Source organism: Phyllobates terribilis, unplaced genomic scaffold (genome assembly GCF_046119375.1).
Source record: "Phyllobates terribilis strain yellow unplaced genomic scaffold, ASM4611937v1 Scaffold_4__5_contigs__length_816908805, whole genome shotgun sequence".
Taxonomy (NCBI): domain Eukaryota; kingdom Metazoa; phylum Chordata; class Amphibia; order Anura; family Dendrobatidae; genus Phyllobates; species Phyllobates terribilis.
In genome coordinates this window covers 176,614,580-176,634,678 of record NW_027362764.1, presented here as the reverse complement: position 1 = coordinate 176,634,678, position 20,099 = coordinate 176,614,580, and the positions used below count along the sequence as shown (strand labels likewise).

Sequence of the window (20,099 nt, the reverse complement as noted above, 5' to 3'; positions counted from 1 at the left end):
TTGCTGACAGCCTCCAAACGTTTCTTGTAGCCATCTATAAGCTTCTTGCACTTCTCAGCTGGAGTTTTCTCCCACTCTTCCTTTGCAGTTTGTTCAAGCTCTTGAATGTTTACAGGATTCTTTTTCCCAATGGCAGATTTCAGCTCAGTCCAAAGATTTTCAATGGGATTGAGGTCAGGACTCATTGCTGGCCATTTTAAAATAGTCCATTTTTTCTTTTTCAACAATTCCTGTTTACTTTTGGATGTGTGCTTTGGGTCATTGTCTTGCTGGAGAACCCATGATCTTCGACCGAGTTTTCTTACACTGGGTAGGATATTTCACTATAAAATCTCTTGATAATTCTCTTATTTCATTATTCCTGTGATATGGTCAAGGCTTCCAGACGCAGCAAAGCAACCCGACAGCATTATGGATCCTCCACCATGCTTAACTGTTGGTAAGGTGTTCTTTTCCTTATAAGCTTCATTGCGCCGTCTATAAAATAACTGTTTTTTTGCATTGCCCAAAAGCTCTATTTTTGTTTCATCTGTCCACAGAATATTTTCTCAGAAGGATTGTGGTTTGTCAAGGTACTCCTTGGCAAAGATCAGTCTTTTCTTTTTATGTCTTTTATTCAGCAATGGTTTATTCCTCGGCCTTCGCCCATAAAGCTCTGCTTGGCTTAGTGTACGGCGTATTGTACTTGTTGAAACCATGACCCCAGGTTGGCCTGTAGGTCTTTGGATGTTTGACGTGTTGTTTTTTTCCACCATTCACACCAACCTTTGAAGACCTCTCTTGTCAATTTTCCTCTTTTCCCACGTCCAGGGAGGTTCTTGACGGTTCCATTCTTGGCATACTTCTTGATAACATTGCGCTGTTGAAACTGGGATACCGAGGTCTTTGGAGATGCCCTTATACCCTTTGGAAGTCTTGAGTTTGCTAATAATAGAAGTTCTGATGTCCTCAGACATCTCCTTTGTCTTCACCATTGTGACAAAGGATAAGGTCCTACCATGTGGCTTTTTAAAACACTGAAGTCCTCATTCATTGGCTAATTCATGTCACATGGGCACCGACAATTAATCACAGGAGAATCTCTTTTGTGATTTACCACAGGCGAGTCAAAATGTGTTTCCATACTAAATTAATGTAAAGGGTGCCAATACCAGTGACACAGCAAGCTTTAGGTTTTTCTATTTTTCTCCCATTGTTTTTGTTTTAAGTTATTGTTTACAATTTGCTCTTTTGTATTTAACCCAAGTGCGCTATACAAAAAAACTGTTTCACTTGATTCATTTTTTTCAGCAGATATTCTACATTATGTACTTAAACGTCATGGGTGCCAATACCGATGAGCAGGACTGTACATGTATATACTCCAGATACAATATACTTGCTCATCTGACACTTTATCCACTCAATTACAGTGTATTTTTGTTGTATGTACCATCCGCTAACAATCAGTCCTCAGTATTGCTTTATTCCCTTAATTCACTAAATCAGATCATAGACAGCATGCTGTCATGTAATAAAGTGTCTGATCCTTATTACCAGTTTGTTGATGCACAGACTCCTTCAAATTGACCATTGCAACACATGGTTTCCCCTGAAACTAGCTGTGATAATTAGCGTGGCTCTAATGAGACAGAATGTCACTGATCTTGTGCTGAACTGTCGAGTATCAGCGCTACGGATGGGAGCTGTCAAACCCTGCCATCTGTGACGAAGCTTGGCATATCCCAGTTACACTACAAACTCTGGAGCATGCTCTTTACCTTGTATGTCTGGGTTTGGTTTACACTATAGAAATGATTCTGCATTTTTTTCTATTTTCTGTACATTGCCTGTTATTACAGTAAATGAGTACTGGAACACTGTACATGTTCTGCTGGATGTGATCAGGGAGCAGAAACACTATAAATAATGTAAAATGCTGTGAATAGATGCTTCTCTCTATATTATGGGATTTTTGCTATGATGATACTTGCAGATTATCTGCTAGATTTCCTGATGACACTTATTATGGTCAGTATTGTGCTTATATGAAGCACTTTTATTATTTTCTTGTATTTTGGGATAGGGGTATTAAGAACAATTAAATGCATTTAAAATGTAATATACGGATCTGTATAAATTACCTGGTATTTCTATATATGATGGGCATTGGCTTTAAAGGGAATTTGTCAGAAAGTTTTGGCTGTGTCATCTGAGAGCATCATAATGTAGGAGCAGAGGCCCTGATTACAAGGATGTGTCACTACTACACTGTGTTTTACTGTTTAATAATAATCCTCTGCTAATAAAACACGGATTGTGGTGAGAGGACAACTGGCCTCGTGCATCCTAGTCCAATCAGACCCTCAGCACTGATTAGCAGCTCTGTCACTATACAATGTACACAGGAAGCTGTGATGTGGGCGGGTTATACAGAGCTCAACACCTGAGCCCTGCTAGATCTGCAGCAGAGAAAACTGTGACGCTATCATAACTGCTGCACCCAGTATACCGAGCATGTCAAACTCTGTCCCGCAGGGTTGTTTTATTTGGCCCGTGACACCAGAACCACCACCTCTATGTGGGGCCATTATTCTGTATGGAGGACTATGTGGGGCCCATTATTCTGTATGGAGGACTATGTGGGCACATAATACTGTATGGAGCACTATGTGGCGCCCATAATGCTGTATGGAGGGCTAAGTGGCACCCATAATATTGTATGGAGGGCTAAGTGGCACCCATAATACTGTATGGAGGGCTAAGTGACACCCATAATACTGTATGGAGGGCTATGTGGTGCCCATAATACTGTATACAGGACTATGTGCTGCCCATAATACTGTATGGAGTACTATGTGGGGCCAATAATACTGTATGGAGGACTATGTGGGGCCCATAATACTGTATGGAGGACTATGTGGGGCCCATAATACTGTGTGGAGGACTATGTGGGGCCCATAATACTGTGTGGAGGACTATGTGGGGCCCATAATACTGTATGGTGGACTATGTGGGGCCCATAATACTGTATGGAGGACTATGTGGGGCCTATAATACTGTTACAGGTTGGCCCACAAGTTTGTACAAATTTTTCATTTTGGCCCTGTGTGTGTTTGAGTTTGACATCCCTGCAGTACACTAAGTGATACATCACTGGAATCGGGGTCTCTGTCCCTATCTCATGCTGCTGTCAGGTTACATAGCAAAAAACTGCTGGCAAATTCCCTTCACGTTTCAGGCCACATTCAGACATTTGTACTTGCATTCAGATGCGCAGACTAGCAACGGGTCTCTTGACCTGAACTTTACAGCTTCATATAGGCCTGTAAGGCTATCAAGTTTGGGTCAAGAGACCCACAGTCAGTCCGTGGATTGTGGTCAGTACCCGGACTGTGATATTCAGACATCTGGGCTGTATTCAGCCTCAGGGCTCGCTCAGACATGTGTATTATACGTATGAGTGCTATCCATTTCAAAGTCGAGTATCACATGGACCAATATTACTGAATATGCAGATGACAGGTTTTTTTATACGGATGACATTCACTTATTGAAGTTTATAGGTGCACAAAATTAAACGGATCCCGTATGGATCATTCATATAGAATCCATCCATTTAAGTTTTTAACATCAGAAACTCTATTTGGTGTTGTACATTTTTTAACAGTTGATGTCTAAAAATTAATGTCATATGGATGTAAAAACTGACATATGGGTGACACATAGTTTTCATCTGTTTTATCACCCATAAGCCATCTATCTGTTTGTTTTCTGGTTGAAAATCGGATGATTTTTCCTAATCTCACCTGAACCGGCCTTAACTGCAGCCCATATACAGTCTGAGTGACAAGTATAGGGATTCCTCTACCATGAGGTGAGACAGAAAATAAGTATTGGGCATAGTAGATTTCAACATGTCCCACCCTTATGATCAGCTGCCGCAAAAAATATACATGCATCGTTATGGTGAGTTTTTTGAGAGATTGCGAAGTGCTATACTGACTGCCATATTATGTGGGGGGAGAGGGTTGTCATAAAATCAATACATATGTCTAATTTGAGAAAACTACTTCAAAGAAAGGATTGCGATTTCCCTCCAGCAACCAATCCGTTTGCAGTTGTGATTTTTGTAGGCAGACTTAGGACATTTCAGGAGTGATGGGGTTGCTCTGAGCCCCTCCATGATCACGAAGTTCCAGTAGCTTGTCTCTTTGGGGTAGCATCTGAGATCCTAGTAGTACTTACAGTAAATCTATCCAGCTGATGAGTCCAAAAGATCGAGAGCCGCCATATCTGCCATGTAACTTCCAGGGAACACGAACATGTTTTCATCTTCATCATTTGTTAGCTTTTATTGTAGTCCTGTCTGTGATGATAATGGGAATGCTGAAAATACTCTTCTGTACAGAACAGGAAGGATGACTCTAGCATTAGGCCTAATGGCCAATGTGAAAATTGCAAAGTCTCTGTTTTTTTTCCTTTAATAGGAACCTGTCAATCGATTCATGCTGCCTAAACCACGGACAGCATGAATGCGAGCATGCAGCCGGGATATATATTTTCTACTGAAACATTTCAGTACTTCAGAGAAAACGTAGTTTGAAGATTCGACCAGGGACCATAGTAAGAGATGAGAATAACTAGTCCAGTACCGCCGCCGGCCGACTTCTTCCAGGGGATTGACAAGTCTCTCACTAAGTGCACACATAAGAGAGCGGTGCGAGGAGGAGCCGGTAGGCGGAATCAGACTTGTCTGGTCTCTCCCTATTGTTCCGGGTTGGATTTTAATTCTGTTTTCTTTGAAATGCTGGAGCGTTTCAGAGAAGTACACGCAGGACTACAATTATGCATGCAGACTCTGATTCATGCTGTCTGTGGTCTGGGAAGCATGAACTGACTGACAGGTTCCCTTTATATATAGGTAGTGATATGAAAAAGTGGAAAACAAACCTTGAAAATAAGAGTAAAAAAAAATTTAAGATAAAACTTAAACAGTATATAATTTTCTGAGGACTTCCTCTTAAATTCGATTCATCCAATTCATCGATTCATCCAGAATTCGTCGGTTCATGTTGGGCTTTATTTTTACATTTGAGCTATGCTGCAGAACAAAATAAATGTATAATATGTGTGTATAATAAATACAGAAATAAACTTGAACACACAAATATATGCAGTCAGGCTTGGACTGGCCCACAGGAGAACAGGATAATCCTCCGGTGGGCCACCACCCTCTTATATGAGCAGTACTTGGCACTATATACTTGAATCACTATGTACAGATAAAGGCAGCATCTTATTCATGTAACATCCTACCCAGTTCATTGTTATGTAAATTTGTGATTGAGGATAAAGTCGCATTTACATGTAGCTAAAAAGGGGGCTCTGGAGTTGGCTATTGGTGGGCCCCAGTCTGACACTGTATGCGGTATATGTGAGTTTTATGTATTATTAAAGGCAAGGGCAATGGAGGTCCTCGCTTTTCGACAACATTTTGTAGACTTCTCTGAATTGTTCCAGTTTACAGGTTTTTTTTGTAGCTTGCGCACATTATAGGAGTGAAAGCTTTTCTACTGCAGCCATAAATAGTATAATTAATCTAACTCTAGTATTCATCGCCGATACATTGTTACAGGCATGCCGCATTATCTCCATCACATGGGTTCCATTAAATCGAGCTGAGACCACCAGATTTTCGAGACCCTGGAGATGGGTCGTTTTTTGCAGGACTGAAAGCCCAGGACTGCTTATGATTCCAAAATCTGCTTTGTTGCTTTTTATTTCCTCCTCCTCTGGCAGACCACACAGGGCTTGTTCTGAAGAACATTTTCACTAATCTGATCAGGCAGCCAAATACGCCGGGAAAACTGCTTTAATGATCCCACTAATTACCTCAAGTCAATATGAACTGTATTATTAGACTGAGGGAAAATATTCCATTAGGTCTCCCCCTTGGGAGTTTCTCCGCTTTGTGATGTCACTGAAGCCTTCGCCCTCTCGCTTGTAATTAATTTTATTTACACACGCAGGCACGCACAAGGTCACACCTGCACAACCGGCGCTGGCCAGGGAGTTAGTGGCACTCAGGCTTAATCAGATCTGTCATAATTACCATTCTGCATGTTCCTGACACACGCTGAGAAATATTTCAATTTAACTGCTGCTACCAGCACAACCAGATGTAGTGTGAGAGTGGCTGCATTGGAAATATTATTCCTCAGGATACACTCTCTCCTCCTCTGTTCCCTCCCACCCCCTCCCCATTACATCTAATGTGGCACAGAAGCTGATGTATCCTGTAAATCTTAAATGCAGTGCTAGCTTGATAACAGCCGATTACACAGTTTAACCACAAACAGCTTGTTCAGTTTTTTACTAATGAAAACCACATGTGGAGAAGAAGAAAAAAAAACATTTAACCTTTTCACTTTTTGGTGCAGTCTGTTTTTTTTTTTTTTTTTTCTTTTTTTCTCGCATTCCGCAAATGAAACATTTTCATTTGGTTTAAAGGAAACACTTCTTTTATTTCTTCAAGTCAATTTTTTGGCAGGAATATTTTGTTAAAATAGCCAGTGTTGTAGTTTTTTTTTTCTTATGAAATTCAGAGATTAATAGGGTTAATACGTTTTTAGTAAATAAATATTTGCTTCTAGTGTATAGAATGACCGCAGATACACTTAAGTCCCCGTCTCACATAGCGAGATCGCTAGCGAGATCGCTGCTGTGTCACGGTTTTGGTGACGCAACAGTGACCTCACCAGCGATGTCGCTATGTGTGACACTTTGCAGCGATCAGGCCCCTGCTGTGAGGTCGCTGATCGCTGCAGAATGTCCTGGACCATTTTTTTGGTCTTTGCCCTCCCGCTGGTCAGTACACATCGCTGTGTGTGACCAGCGGGACCAGCGATCAGGCTGGTAACCATGATAAACAGCGGGTTACTAGGGGAACACGCGCACTTAGTAACCCACTGTTTATCATGGTTACCACTCTGCTACGGTGAGCGGTAACCTCCCGCTCACCATAGCGGGCTCGTAACCATGATAAACAGCGGGTTACTAGGTGAGCGTGTGCCCCTAGTAACCCGCTGTTTATCATGGTTACCAGCCTGCTCCTGCTTCAGCAGGCTGGTAACCAGGAGCAGGACATCGTGGAAAGATTCTTTCCACGATGTCGCTGCTCCCCTGATCGTTGGTGAGCCTGCCTGTTTGACAGCTCACCAGCGATCACATAGCGACGCAGCAACGATCCCTGACAGGTCGTATCGTTGTCGGGATCGCTGTAGCGTCGCTAAGTGTGACGGGGCCTTTAGAATGTATACATGTGCCATTGGGGTGTTGGGAAAGAGCCGGTGATTATCTATCCAAATGCTCATGTGTATGGCTGCAGCTGCTGGCTTTAGGTTGCCAGGGCGACTTGATGTTGCCTTAGCAGCCTGTGATGGGCTGCAGCGGTCGCATGATATTGTTTATGCCAGGGGACCGGCACAAGAACACAGTGCGGAGGAGCGGCACCAGTCTGGGAGGGGAGCACAGGAAGTTTTTTAATTTCTCACCTCGGACCCCTAAAAATAAAGTAGGAGAAAACCACTTTAAGGTGAATCTTATCAGTAGGATCAACCCTCCTTAGCCGTCAATATTCGTATGACCTACATGCCCATAATAATAAAATGATACCTTGATATCTGTAATCCTAAAGCTTATTCCTGAGAAATGTACATTTTTCTTATCTGTAAATGAGCTGTTCAGGACTATGGGCTGGACAAAGATCTCCCTGAGAATCTGCCTCCGGAGATTATTTTAAATAAAAGGGGGCGTTACCAGAATGAGACATGTAATGGCCGACAGTCAGTTCTCAGACTCGAACACCACTCTGAAGTGAGATAAGAGCTAACACAGTACAGTTGTGTAGCAATGCCAAGGGTGCACCAAGCAGCTCTCTAGCATATTTGAATAAAGAACCAATTGCAAATGCAGCATGGGATTTGGACACTTAGATTCCGATTCAACAAAGCTTTTACGCCATAAAAGCTTTGAAAAGTCACAACATTTTGGCACGACGCAAGGCTGCGCTAAAATTTTGCTGTTTTTTTCTCAGTCTCACGCCCTTTTCGCCCAGCTCTGATGAAATGGGTGGGATGGGGGTGTGGATTCCCCACTCGTCAAATTCATGACAAACTGCAGCGTTCCTTATGCCACAAATCTTACTTCAATCCCTGACTGGAGTAGAATTTGTGGCCAGGTGCACATGTAGACAGATGCGCCGTATTCATTGAGAGGGGTGCATCTTATTCCAGTAAACCTGTGAAAAATGCCAGTCTTGATGAATCGGGCCTAAAGGGTCCATTTTTACTAAGGCTATGGTACCCTACAAGGTGCTGGGCTTGGTTTGAAAAGTTAGATCTTTAAAACAACCAGATATCAAAATATTGTTAACAATTTTTGCACTATTTTGTTTTGTCCTTTCATCAAAACCAAAATTACCAATTACTTACATATGACACATCTGCATTTTTAAGTTTACCAAATCATGTTCTTTGATCCTTACCTGTTACACTTCTATCTAGACATATAGCGTGACAGGTTAATCTGAATTTCTGCTGAAGTGAGAGAAATAGTTGGATGCAGTAACAACAGCAGAATTGCTGTTTTGAGCTTTTAGATTAACACTAGATTGTCTGCCTAACCCAGTGATTCCAGTGGGATTGGCCAAAAAACGGTGTTGATAGAGATGCCCTACCTTTTCACTCCCCTTCCACATTCCTGCCCCACCTTGTAGACATTTGTCAAGCTTTCGGACAATTGTACTATCTATTGACAATTTTCTTATTTTCATCTCAGTAATGAAAGGCATAGATGGGAATAATCCTATATTAAAGATGTGCAAATTGCCTCTTCAGAGAGGAAGAGAACTAGAACTCTAGTCCTCTTCCTCTCTGAAGAGGCAATTTGCATATATAATTTCCCAGAGGAGCATTGCATGGTGAATAAGCCTCCTTACATTGGCATGCCAGCGCTGGTATGTCACTCTCCACAAGGAGAAATGTTACCCTTTAGATCTCAGTCCAGAGCCTCTCACACAGCCAAATCCAGATCTCATACTTTTTACTGATGAGAGGACAATACCCCGAAACACCATGTCTGAAAATTGAGATTCTCATTTGGCTTTTATCCTAACTTATATTGCAAGGGTTGATAGTGACTTGTAGGATCGCTATTTCCAGCAGGTGGCACTATAGAGTTCTAGTCCTCTTTATTTCTGAAGATGCAATTTGCATATTTAATTTCCCAGAGGAGCATTGCACGGCAAATAAGGCTCCTTACCTTGGCATGCCAGAGCCGGTATGTCACTCTCCGCAAGGAGAAACATTACCCATAATAAAAATGGTGACTCATGTTAACGTGTTTTTTTTTTGGATGCATAACTATATCAGATTGGCGTGCTTTATTTTATGTTCCTTTTCTATTTTTGTAGAATTGGATACAATACTATTTTAAAGAGAGAGTGATGGAGAAAAAAAAAGAAATTCCTATGATCTTTTCAGTAAAAATCCAACAGCAGTACATAGCTAAATATCTATATCAGATGGTTGTAGTTTGAGTGTGGAGATACAGAATATTATTTACACAATGTTGGATCGGTGTTTTTTTCCCATTATCATTAGGGCATATTTCATATTATATTACATTGTGATTGAAATGGTACGGAAGACAAAGTGCATCATTTTTGCCCTCAACTCTAATGTCTTTAATCAAATAATGACCTTCTGGAAATAGTTAATTTTAAGCATTTGAAAAGATCAATACCACTTTGCCACCAAAAATGGCAGAGATGATGAAATCTGATGTATTTAAAGTACCATTTCACCCTTTTAACCCTGTAAATAATTTAAAATGATTTCCATGCCTTATTTGCTCTCCATTTTTATTTTATTGTTAAGCATGGTCATGCATCTTTCTGTCTATATATGTTTATATTGTGTGTGTATATACAGTATTTAATAGTTTTCGATGTATGTAGAAAAAATGCTGCAGAATAAGAATGCTTTCAAAATTAGATGTGTTAGTAGTTAATTGATAAAATAAAATACAAAGTGAATGAACGAAAGGGAAATGTGTATCAAATAAGTATTTGATGTGACCACCTTTTGCCTCTAAAACAGCATCATTCTTCTGAGTACACTTGCACACTGTTTTTGAAGGAACTTGATAGGGAGGTTGTTCCTGATATCTTGGACAACAAACCGCAGATCTTCTGTGTATGAGGCTTGTGCAATTCCTTCTGTTTCTTCATGCAATGCCAGGCAGACTTGATGTTGTTATGATCAGGGCTCTGTGATGGCCAAATAATCGCTTCCTGGACTCCTTGTTCTTCTTTACACTGAAGATGGTTTTCACCGACATTGGCTGCATGTTTGGAGTCGTTGTCCTGCTGCAGAATAAAGTTAAACCAATGTCTTCCTGATGGTACTGCATATTAATAAGTATCTGCCTATATCTCTCAGCATTGGTGACACCATTAATCTTGACCAAATCCTCAACTCCATTTGCTGAAATGCAGCCCGAAATAAGTCAGAAACTTCCACCATATTTAACTGTTTGCTAGCAGACCTTCATTATTGTAGCGCTCTACAGCTCTTCAGCAAACAAACTGCCTTTTGTTAAAGTCAAATATTTAACATTTTGACTCCTCATTTTTGGTCACCTGCTGCCATTTTTGTGTAACCCAGTTCCTATGTTTTTGTGCATTGTTGAGTTAATTGATCTTGATTCTATGTTGAAGGTATGCTTTTTGGTCCCAATTCTTCCACGAGGACTACTCCACTTCTAGTCAAATTTCTCTTGATTAGTAGATGGATATAGCACATTCCAACTTGTTGCTGCCAGTTCTCAGCTGATGGCACTGCGGTATATCTACCTATTTTGAAGGGAAGTAAGCATGATGTGTCTTAAATTTGCTGCAACAAGTTTTCTTGGCTTACTACTGCTTCGTTGGTCCTCAACACTTCTTATTTCATTGTGTTCTCAATTTTGAGAGATACAGGCAGATACTTATCCATCATGCAATACCATCAGGGAGGCATCTGATTAGCTCCAAATTTATTCTACAGCAGAACAACAGCCCTAAACATACAGTCAATGTCATTAGACACAATCTGAAGCTTTTTGAAGAAGTGATGATATGATCCCACAGAGCTCTGATCTCAACATCATTAAGTCTGTCTGAGATTATATGAAGAAACAGAAGGATTTGTACAAGCCTACATCCACAGAAGATCAGTGGTTAGTTCTCCAAGATATTTGAAACAACCTCCCTTCTGTATACAAGTGTACCTAGAAGATTTGATACTGTTTTGAAGGCAAAGGTTAGACACAAATATTGATTTGATTTAAATGGGTATTCCAATCTCCAAGATCCTATCCCAATATGTAGAAGATGTAATAACAATAATATTAGCAAATACCTCCAATTAGAAAGGTAGTATAGTTTTTCTGATCCGCTGTTTCTTTCCTCATGTGCAGGACCTTAGGTATCCATGGTTACGATCACTAGCAACTAGCTAGCTAACTGTCACTATATCAGTGCACATAACCATGGATACCCAAGGTCCTGAAATGCCCTACATGGGGTAAGTGACATAGCGAATAAGAAAAACTATACTACATTTCTAATTGGAGGTATTTGCTAATATTATTATTACACCTACTACATATTGGGATAGAATCTTGGAGATGGGAATACCCCTTTAAATTATTTTTTGTTCATTCACTTTGCATTTTGTTACTTGATACAAATAAACTATTAGCATTCTTACTTTGCACAATTTTTTCCACACCTGCCTAAAACATTTGCATAGTACTATATGGGTGAAATATATATGAAATTATATCTGATTCTTTGTATATATTTAGTAAAAAAAAGTTGTCAGCTTAGAAAAACACTTTGATCTTAATTGATCAATAATTTTGCATGCCTTGATGAAAGGTGCGCTGGAGTAAGATCCATCAAATTCATTAAGAGGCTTACGATTCTGTCTTAATTTATGCCACTTTTAGCCCCCCTGCCTCCAAATTTCCACCTGCCTTTTAAAAAGTAAGGTGTAAAAATGACAAAAGTTGCTAATTCTTTGTGTAACTACCAGTTTCGCAAACATTTTTCCATATTTCAGACAGTCTTCTGCTGAAATGGGCCTTTGTTTTATAAGGGTACCTCGCAGTCGGACCCCACCCTGAAGCATATGAGCGCCCAAAAGGTCCATTTTTCCCATATAAGAAAACCAATGCTATTTAAGAGAATCTGTCAGCAGGATTTCACACCCCAAACTATTTATATACTCATGTGGCTCTTTCAAACACAAGTTCAGCAATACCTTTACATGGCCATTTGGTTCCTCCATTACTGAGAAATCGGCGTTTGCATTGATGTGAAAATGAGGCTGCAGCCTCTGTCACTCCAGCTCTATTCCCTGCCCAGCACCGCCTATTCCTACTTGACTGATGGCTCTTTGCGTGAAGTCACACAGCATAGAGGCTGTCTGTCAAGTGGTGCTGGGTGGATAATAGAGCTGGAGTGACACAGGCTTCTGATCTGAAACTAGTTCTTCCTCATTTGAATATAATTTCAAACTTTCTCAGTAACAGTGGAACAGACTGGTCATGTAACCGTATTCCTGGACTTGACTTTGAAAGAGCTGCATGCGCATATAAATAGTTTGGGGGTGAGATATTGCTGACAGATTTCCTGTGAAGACCCATGATAGTTTGAAGTTCTGTTGAAGATGTATCATTGAGGCTTACAAGTATTAAAATACGGCAAAAGTATCTGAGCGATTATCTGACAACATGGTGTCCTGCGGCTGGGATCCTCAGAAGTTAAATGTGAACTACTGGGGAAATCTGATAGTCAATGTTCATGTTGCCTGCAGTGCCATCACAGGGCAAGTAAAGTGTTACATGGTAGCCATTGCTATTCAGGATTTCATAGTTTTAATGGCTCCTTCACAACAAGACTGTTCTTTGTTTTGGATTAATAGATAAGGATCTTGAACGGGTGTCCTATGAATATGCCATAAATTCTAGGTTGGGAATACCCCTTTAAGCAATGCTTTTTGTAAACTGTAAGAATTTACTACTATGTGCTTCCATACTGTTATAAACATTATTTTCTCCATTTTATTGCGTTGGCTGTTGGGACAGCATTCATGACACATAATGATTGTTCAGGTAGGGTTATCTAAAGGTTACGGCGCTCCCAATTATTAAAAGGCTTCAAGCATATAGTTACGATATTAACTACTCCTACTTTAATAATAAACCTTTAGATAAGTTAATACTCCACCCTTGTTTATAAATCTCCATAATTTGCGAAAGGTTCATGAAAGGCTTATAGAACGAATGAAAATGATATAAAACTGGGAGTGGCGCACTTTAATGAAGAGCTTGTGCAAACTATCATCTTCACTGTCTCTCGTTAAACCACCAAAAATCCATGACTGTAATCCCCTTGTATGTGGATGATTGGATTTCGTCCTGAGTTCAGCTCTGCTGTATATAAATTAATGATAAACACTCGGTTTTGAGGGCCTTATATATTTGAATAAAATGACATTGAAATTATTTTCGGCATATTCTTGCTTACTGTTGCAAGACATTTGCAGATGGTGCCTGGTTGCGGTGCAGTGCATAACAATATTTCTAGTGTGGCAGATGGATTTAAGACCTTTATTTCACAATAAATTTCACTTTACAATACATAACTTTACAGGATTTGTGTTGTATGTAGCAGGTTTGAACAGAGCCCGGCATTCATCTGCATGGCATTTTCAGTTCATACATAAGTCGTGCCAACGAGTTAAAGTAAGAGGCGAGCAAAGTTATTGGCTTCCGCTAAAGGCTGAATTTTGAGGAGAAGCAGGGTGTTTGGAACAGAAGGTGTCAAATTAAACTTTGTCAGATTGAAAAGTAGCGACATCCTGAAAGTTCAAGTGATTTGATGGAGTTGTGCTTATTCGATCTTTTCTTTTCCTTTTTGTTTAATTTTACTACTGAATTAACAAAGACATTTACTAACTAACCAAAGTACAATATGGTTTTGGAGTAATTGTAATTTTCTGTGTAGGGCATCTGTATGTCGTGATATTGCACCCCATCTAAAGACCACTACTGCTTATAAAAGTTATATATTAGAGATTGAGCGTATATATCAGTTCAAGGCCATCTGAATTTGCCTTGAACTTTACAAAAAAATTGTCTTTTCCCAATTCCATTTTTATTTTCTGTAATATTTGCTTCATGCAAGATCATCACAATGTAAGCTGGCCGCAAATTTAAAGATAACTGGGAAAGGCGTGAAAAGAAATATTTATCCCCAATACTCACCTGTCCTGCCACTGCAGCACCCCAGTCAGGTCCTCTGTGCATATCTCTCTCTATACACACATTGTGTGTGTATGTGTACATATATATATAGAGAGAGAGAGTTATATACAGACCAAAAGTTTGGACACACCTCATTTAAAGATTTTTCTGTATTTTCATGACTATGAAAATTGTACATTCACACTGAAGGCATCAAAACTATGAATTAACACATGTGGAATTATATACTTAACAAAAAAGTGTGAAACAACTGAAAATATGTCTTATATTCTAGGTTCTTCAAAGTAGCCACCTTTTGCTTTGATGACTGCTTTGCACACTCTTGGCATTCTCTTGATGAGCTTCAAGAGGTAGTCACCGGAAATGGTTTTCACTTCACAGGTGTGCCCTGTCAGGTTTAATAAGTGGGATTTCTTGCCTTATAAATGGGGTTGGGACCATCAGTTGTGTTGTGCAGAAGTCTGGTGGATACACAGCTGATAGTCCTACTGAATAGACTGTTAGAATTTGTATTATGGCAAGAAAAAAGCAGCTAAGTAAAGAAAAACGAGTGGCCATCATTACTTTAAGAATTGAAGGTCAGTCAGTGCGAAAAATTGGGCAAACTTTGAAAGTGTCCCCAAGTGCAGTTGCAAAAACCATCAAGCGCTACAAAGAAACTGGCTCACATGAGGACCGCCCCAGGAAAGGAAGACCAAGAGTCACCTCTGCTTCTGAGGATAAGTTTATCCGAGTCACCAGCCTCAGAAATCTCAGGTTAACAGCAGCTCAGATTAGAGACCAGGTCAATGCCACACAGAGTTCTAGCAACAGACACATTTCTACAACAACTGTTAAGAGGAGACTTTGTGTAGCAGGCCTTCATGGTAAAATAGCTGCTAGGAAACCACTGCTAAGGACAGGCAACAAGCAGAAGAGTCTTGTTTGGGCTAAAGAACACAAGGAATGGACATTAGACCAGTGGAAATCTGTGCTTTTGTCTGATGTGTCCAAATTTGAGATCTTTGGTTCCAACCACCGTGTCTTTGTGCGACGCAGAAAAGGTGAACGGATGGACTCTACATGCCTGGTTCCCACCGTGAAGCATGGAGGAGGAGGTGTGATGGTGTGGGGGTGCTTTGCTGGTGACACTGTTGGGGATTTATTCAAAATTGAAGGCATACTGAACCAGCATGGCTACCACAGCATCTTGCAGCAGCATTTAGCGTTTAGTTGTACCATCATTTATTTTTCAACAGGACAATGACCCCAAACACACCTCCAGGCTGTGTAAGGGCTATTTGACCAAGAAGGAGAGTGATGGGGTGCTATGCCAGATGACCTGGCCTCCACTGTCACCAGACCTGAGCCCAATCAAGATGGTTTGGGGTGAGCTGGACCGCAGAGTGAAATCAAAAGGGCCAACAAGTGCTAAGCATCTCTGGGAACTCCTTCAAGATTGTTGGAAGACCATTTCCGGTGACTACCTCTTGAAGCTCATCAAGAGAATGCCAAGAGTGTGCAAAGCAGTCATCAAAGCAAAAGGTGGCTACTATGAAGTACCTAGAATATAAGACATATTTTCAATTGTTTCACACTTTTTTGTTAAGTATATAATTCCACATGTGTTAATTCATAGTTTTGATGCCTTCAGTGTGAATGTACAATTTTCATAGTCATGAAAATACAGAAAAATCTTTAAATGAGAAGGTGTGTCCAAACTTTTGGTCTGTACTGTATATGCAGGCTTGTTACCACTTCCTCCAACAGAGTGGACTTGGTCCGCAGGACACTTTTGAAGCACTGGTCAATCCTTCAGATGGATGAGGACATAGGCACACTTGTGAGCTTTGAGCCCCAAATCACTTACAAAAGAGGTAGATCCTTGAGGGACAGGCTTGTCCATAGCCACTACACGAGTCATCATGAAGACAGCTGGTTATCAGGGTCCATAAAGAGCAGTTACAGATGTAGCCGGTGTGTTGCCTGTAAACTCATGACAAGGTGTGTCCAAAGTTTTGGTCTCTACTGTATAATATATATATATATATGTATATATAATATATATTTAGATATATATATATATTTATATATCATATATATTTAGATACATTATGTATATATATATATATATATTTTATATATATGTATGTATACATATGTTTGTGTGTATGTATGTGTATAATATATATATATATATATATATATATATATATATATATACACACACATACTTCATGTATGTGTATATCTGCATACACACACAATATTGTATATAAAATTGTGTGTATATATATATATGATGTGTGTATGTATGTGTGTGCATGTATATATGTGTGTATGTATATATATATTATACATATAAATATATTATTGTGTGTATGTAGAAGTGTGTGTGTATATATATGTGTGTGTGTGTATAGCATGCGGTGAAGTAATGAAGAGGTCCAAGGGAGCTAGGTGGAGGAATGGACGGTGCATTGCAGAAGCATGAAGTTTTTTGTTTTATTTTCTTTTTTCGTTTTTTTCTCACCGCACATTTATTTTGCTCTACAATCTGAAAACCCTAGTGCAGGGTTCCCCAATTCCAGTCCTCAAGGCCCACCAACAGGTCATGTTTTCAGGATTTCCTTAGTATTGCACAGGTGATAATTCCATCACCTGCACAGGCAATAATTCCATCATCTGTGCAATACTAAGGAAATCCTGAAACCATGACCTGTTTGTGGGGTTTGAGGACTGGAATTGGGGAACCCTGCCCTAGTGCATAAAAAGGAACGTTCAATTTTCACTGAATAATTTTGGTGTAAATCTAATCTCCTGGCTAAATATGAACAAATTTGAATTTTGACAGGTTTGTTCATCCCCAATGGTGTACGGTATAAGACTTAGTGGATCCTAGGTTTAATAGCATGTAATTGTATAACTTACACGTACGAGACATTCTTAAAACATTGCTGTCAAGTTTAAATGTTGTAAGCTGAAAGCAAACTTTTTTTTTTTATTGGTCATTCAAAGGTGACTTTTGATATCCCAGTATGTGACATACATAAAACGTATACAACCACATTACACTTTTCTGATATGATTCATCCTTTGTAATATTTTAATAAGAATAAACAACTAATTTATATAGAAGTTTATTGCTGGCATGAGCACAAAAATGCATTGAAACATGGACCTTTTTATAAATGAGAAATAAAAAAAAGTGGACGATGTTTAGTTTTTATATTTTTTTTTATGCATGTGATATGCTTGTTTATTGGCAGGTCTTTTTTATATAATTTAGAAGCTTCGAAGTTAAAAGAAACACTACTGATAGCACAAAAATTACTGGTTACGTGTGACCTCAGTCTGGGATTCTTTTTGCACCACTGCGTATATACATGTATGACAGCTGTATTTGGTTTTTATGGATCATTTCTGTATTTTACTGTTTCTTAGACATTTTGGAAACACTTACATTAGAAATATTAATTATTTTTCTACAATGTAAATGGTACAATGTTGTACTACTATTTTCATTACATGTGAAGGTATGAGAATAATCTATAAGGTTTTGGCTTTTCACATTGGCGCATGAAAAGTGCTATATATCAATATAATAAGCGCTAAAGGGAATGGCTCATATCGGTACTTTTTACAGTGATACTTAATGTTATGTATAGACAAAAAGGATAGACCTTGGCAAATAAAACACATGGAAAATGTTTGTCCAAATTAGGAATACAGTTCCAAATTTGTAATGAAACATATATATATTTTTTTTAATTCATTTGCAGGGGTGGTTGTGTGAATTATTGAGATGGAAAGAAGATCCCTCACCGGAAAACAGGACTCTGTGGGAAAATCTCTCCATGATTCGGAGGTTTCTAAGTCTTCCCCAAACAGAAAGAGATGTTATTTATGAACAAGAAAGTAACGCGGTCCATCAGCACGGTGATCGACCATCCCATATGATCCACGTTTCTGCAGAACAGATTCAGGTCAGTAAGCTGTATAAAAATATCATCTGATAGCATTTAGTACTGTAAGCTTGGAGAAGAATGGTACGATGAGACAGATGAAACATTAATGCATAAGTTTAACGTAGCTGCTGACTAGAATGGAAAAAAAAATACAAGAACAGATTAATGATCTGATATTCTGGTCAGTACTTGGAATTTAGAAACATTTGTATTAAGAGACATTTTACCATATTGCTTACAATTTCCATTTAATTTTCAGCAGCAACAACAACAACAGCAGCAACAACAACAACAGCAGCAGCAACATCAGCCACCACCACAACAGCAGCCACAGCAACAAACACCACAGCCACCAGGTCCAAGGTTGCCCCCTAGACAGCCCACTGTGGCATCTCCAGCAGAATCTGAAGAAGAAAACCATCAACAGTCCCGTCCACGAACAAAGATCTCTGTTGAGGCGCTGGGTATTTTACAGAGCTTCATTCAAGATGTTGGTTTGTACCCAGATGAAGAAGCCATTCAAACATTGTCCGCGCAGCTCGATCTACCCAAGTTCACAATTATCAAGTTTTTCCAGAATCAGCGTTACTATCTGAAACATCATGGAAAGCTGAAAGACAATTCTGGCCTAGAGGTAGATGTGGCGGAATATGAAGAGGATGACTTGTCCAAGGATATGGAAATGGAAACCCAAGACAAAAGTACTAGTATTCTCTTTTCAGTTAAGCTTGAAGACAATTTAACTGGAGAAAGGAACACTGACATTACTGCAGACCTGAATGACTTATCGTAAAGTATTATTATTTTTTTTGTTCACATGTTAAATTGGTATTACTAATTCCTGTTCCATCCTAGGTACTGTCAGTAACTTTCTGTTGTACGTTGTATGGCCCAATGAATCTTGGGGAAAAAAAAAAACTTGCACAAAAAAGGAAAAGATACAGACTGTATTTAATGTTTTACTCTGTCTATAAGCTTCTCTTAGCTCCAGAAAAGAAATTACCGAATCTGGTTCCGAGATCTGTGTTCACTGGATAATCCACAACATACTTGACAAGCATGAATTTAGCCCAGATGTATCGAAATCTGGAGCCTTGAAACAAGCATACAGACCTTCAGTGGGGTTTTAATTTCTGTTTTCTTTTTCTAATCCACACTTGATCTTCAGAAAGTCATGCTTATATATAAATAGGAGAGTATGTTACTCTTGCACAGTCGTGGGGTGCCGAAAAGCTCTATGCTGTGAGATGCAGTTTAAAATGATAACATGCCAACAAATGCCTTGTGTTATATGGCACTGCCGTAATTTAAACTTCTTTATGTTCTCTTTTTGGAAATAAAGTCACTGTATATTTTTTTTTTGTTTGTATTTTGTTCTATTGGTTATAAAAGGAAGAATATGTACACATTTGGTCCCATTATCTGTAGATTCCGCAGCCTCATGTTGTAATTACTTTTTGGGGACAACGTTATTTTATTTTTTTTCTTTGTTGTATGTAATATTGCTTATCTTCGTTACCATACTGATTCTTTTTTTTTTTTTTTTCTATTTATATATGTATTTTGATGGGCAGTAAAACAAAGTGTCTTAAAAGTTTTAAATAGAGAAAATGTGCTTTACAGAGTTGCCTATAAAAAAGTGCTCTATGTTATCCAAGCAATTCATACTATAAGCTTCACTCTTATTGTGGTATGCAATTTTTACTATCATGCAAACAAGCTTAGGTAAATAAAACAAATAGATCACCTTAGAAACTTATGCAATTAATGTGAAAAAAAATAATTGATGTGTGC

At 39.1% G+C, this 20,099-nt stretch overlaps 1 protein-coding gene across 4 annotated transcripts in view; it reads left to right on the top strand.

The window, feature by feature from the left end:
• The window catches only part of SATB1 (SATB homeobox 1), a 185,701-nt gene extending 166,039 nt beyond the window's left edge, over nt 1-19,662 (top strand). For 3 of the 4 annotated variants that reach the window (XM_073677955.1, XM_073677957.1, XM_073677954.1), the window contains 2 exons: nt 18,120-18,323; nt 18,565-19,662. In XM_073677955.1, the coding sequence (XP_073534056.1) occupies nt 18,120-18,323; nt 18,565-19,098 (738 nt within the window). In that variant the 3' untranslated portion in view covers nt 19,099-19,662. The remainder of the gene's footprint in view (nt 1-18,119; nt 18,324-18,564) is intronic. The other variant, XM_073677956.1, reaches the window with a different exon arrangement.
• Nucleotides 19,663-20,099: the final 437 nt, after the last annotated feature.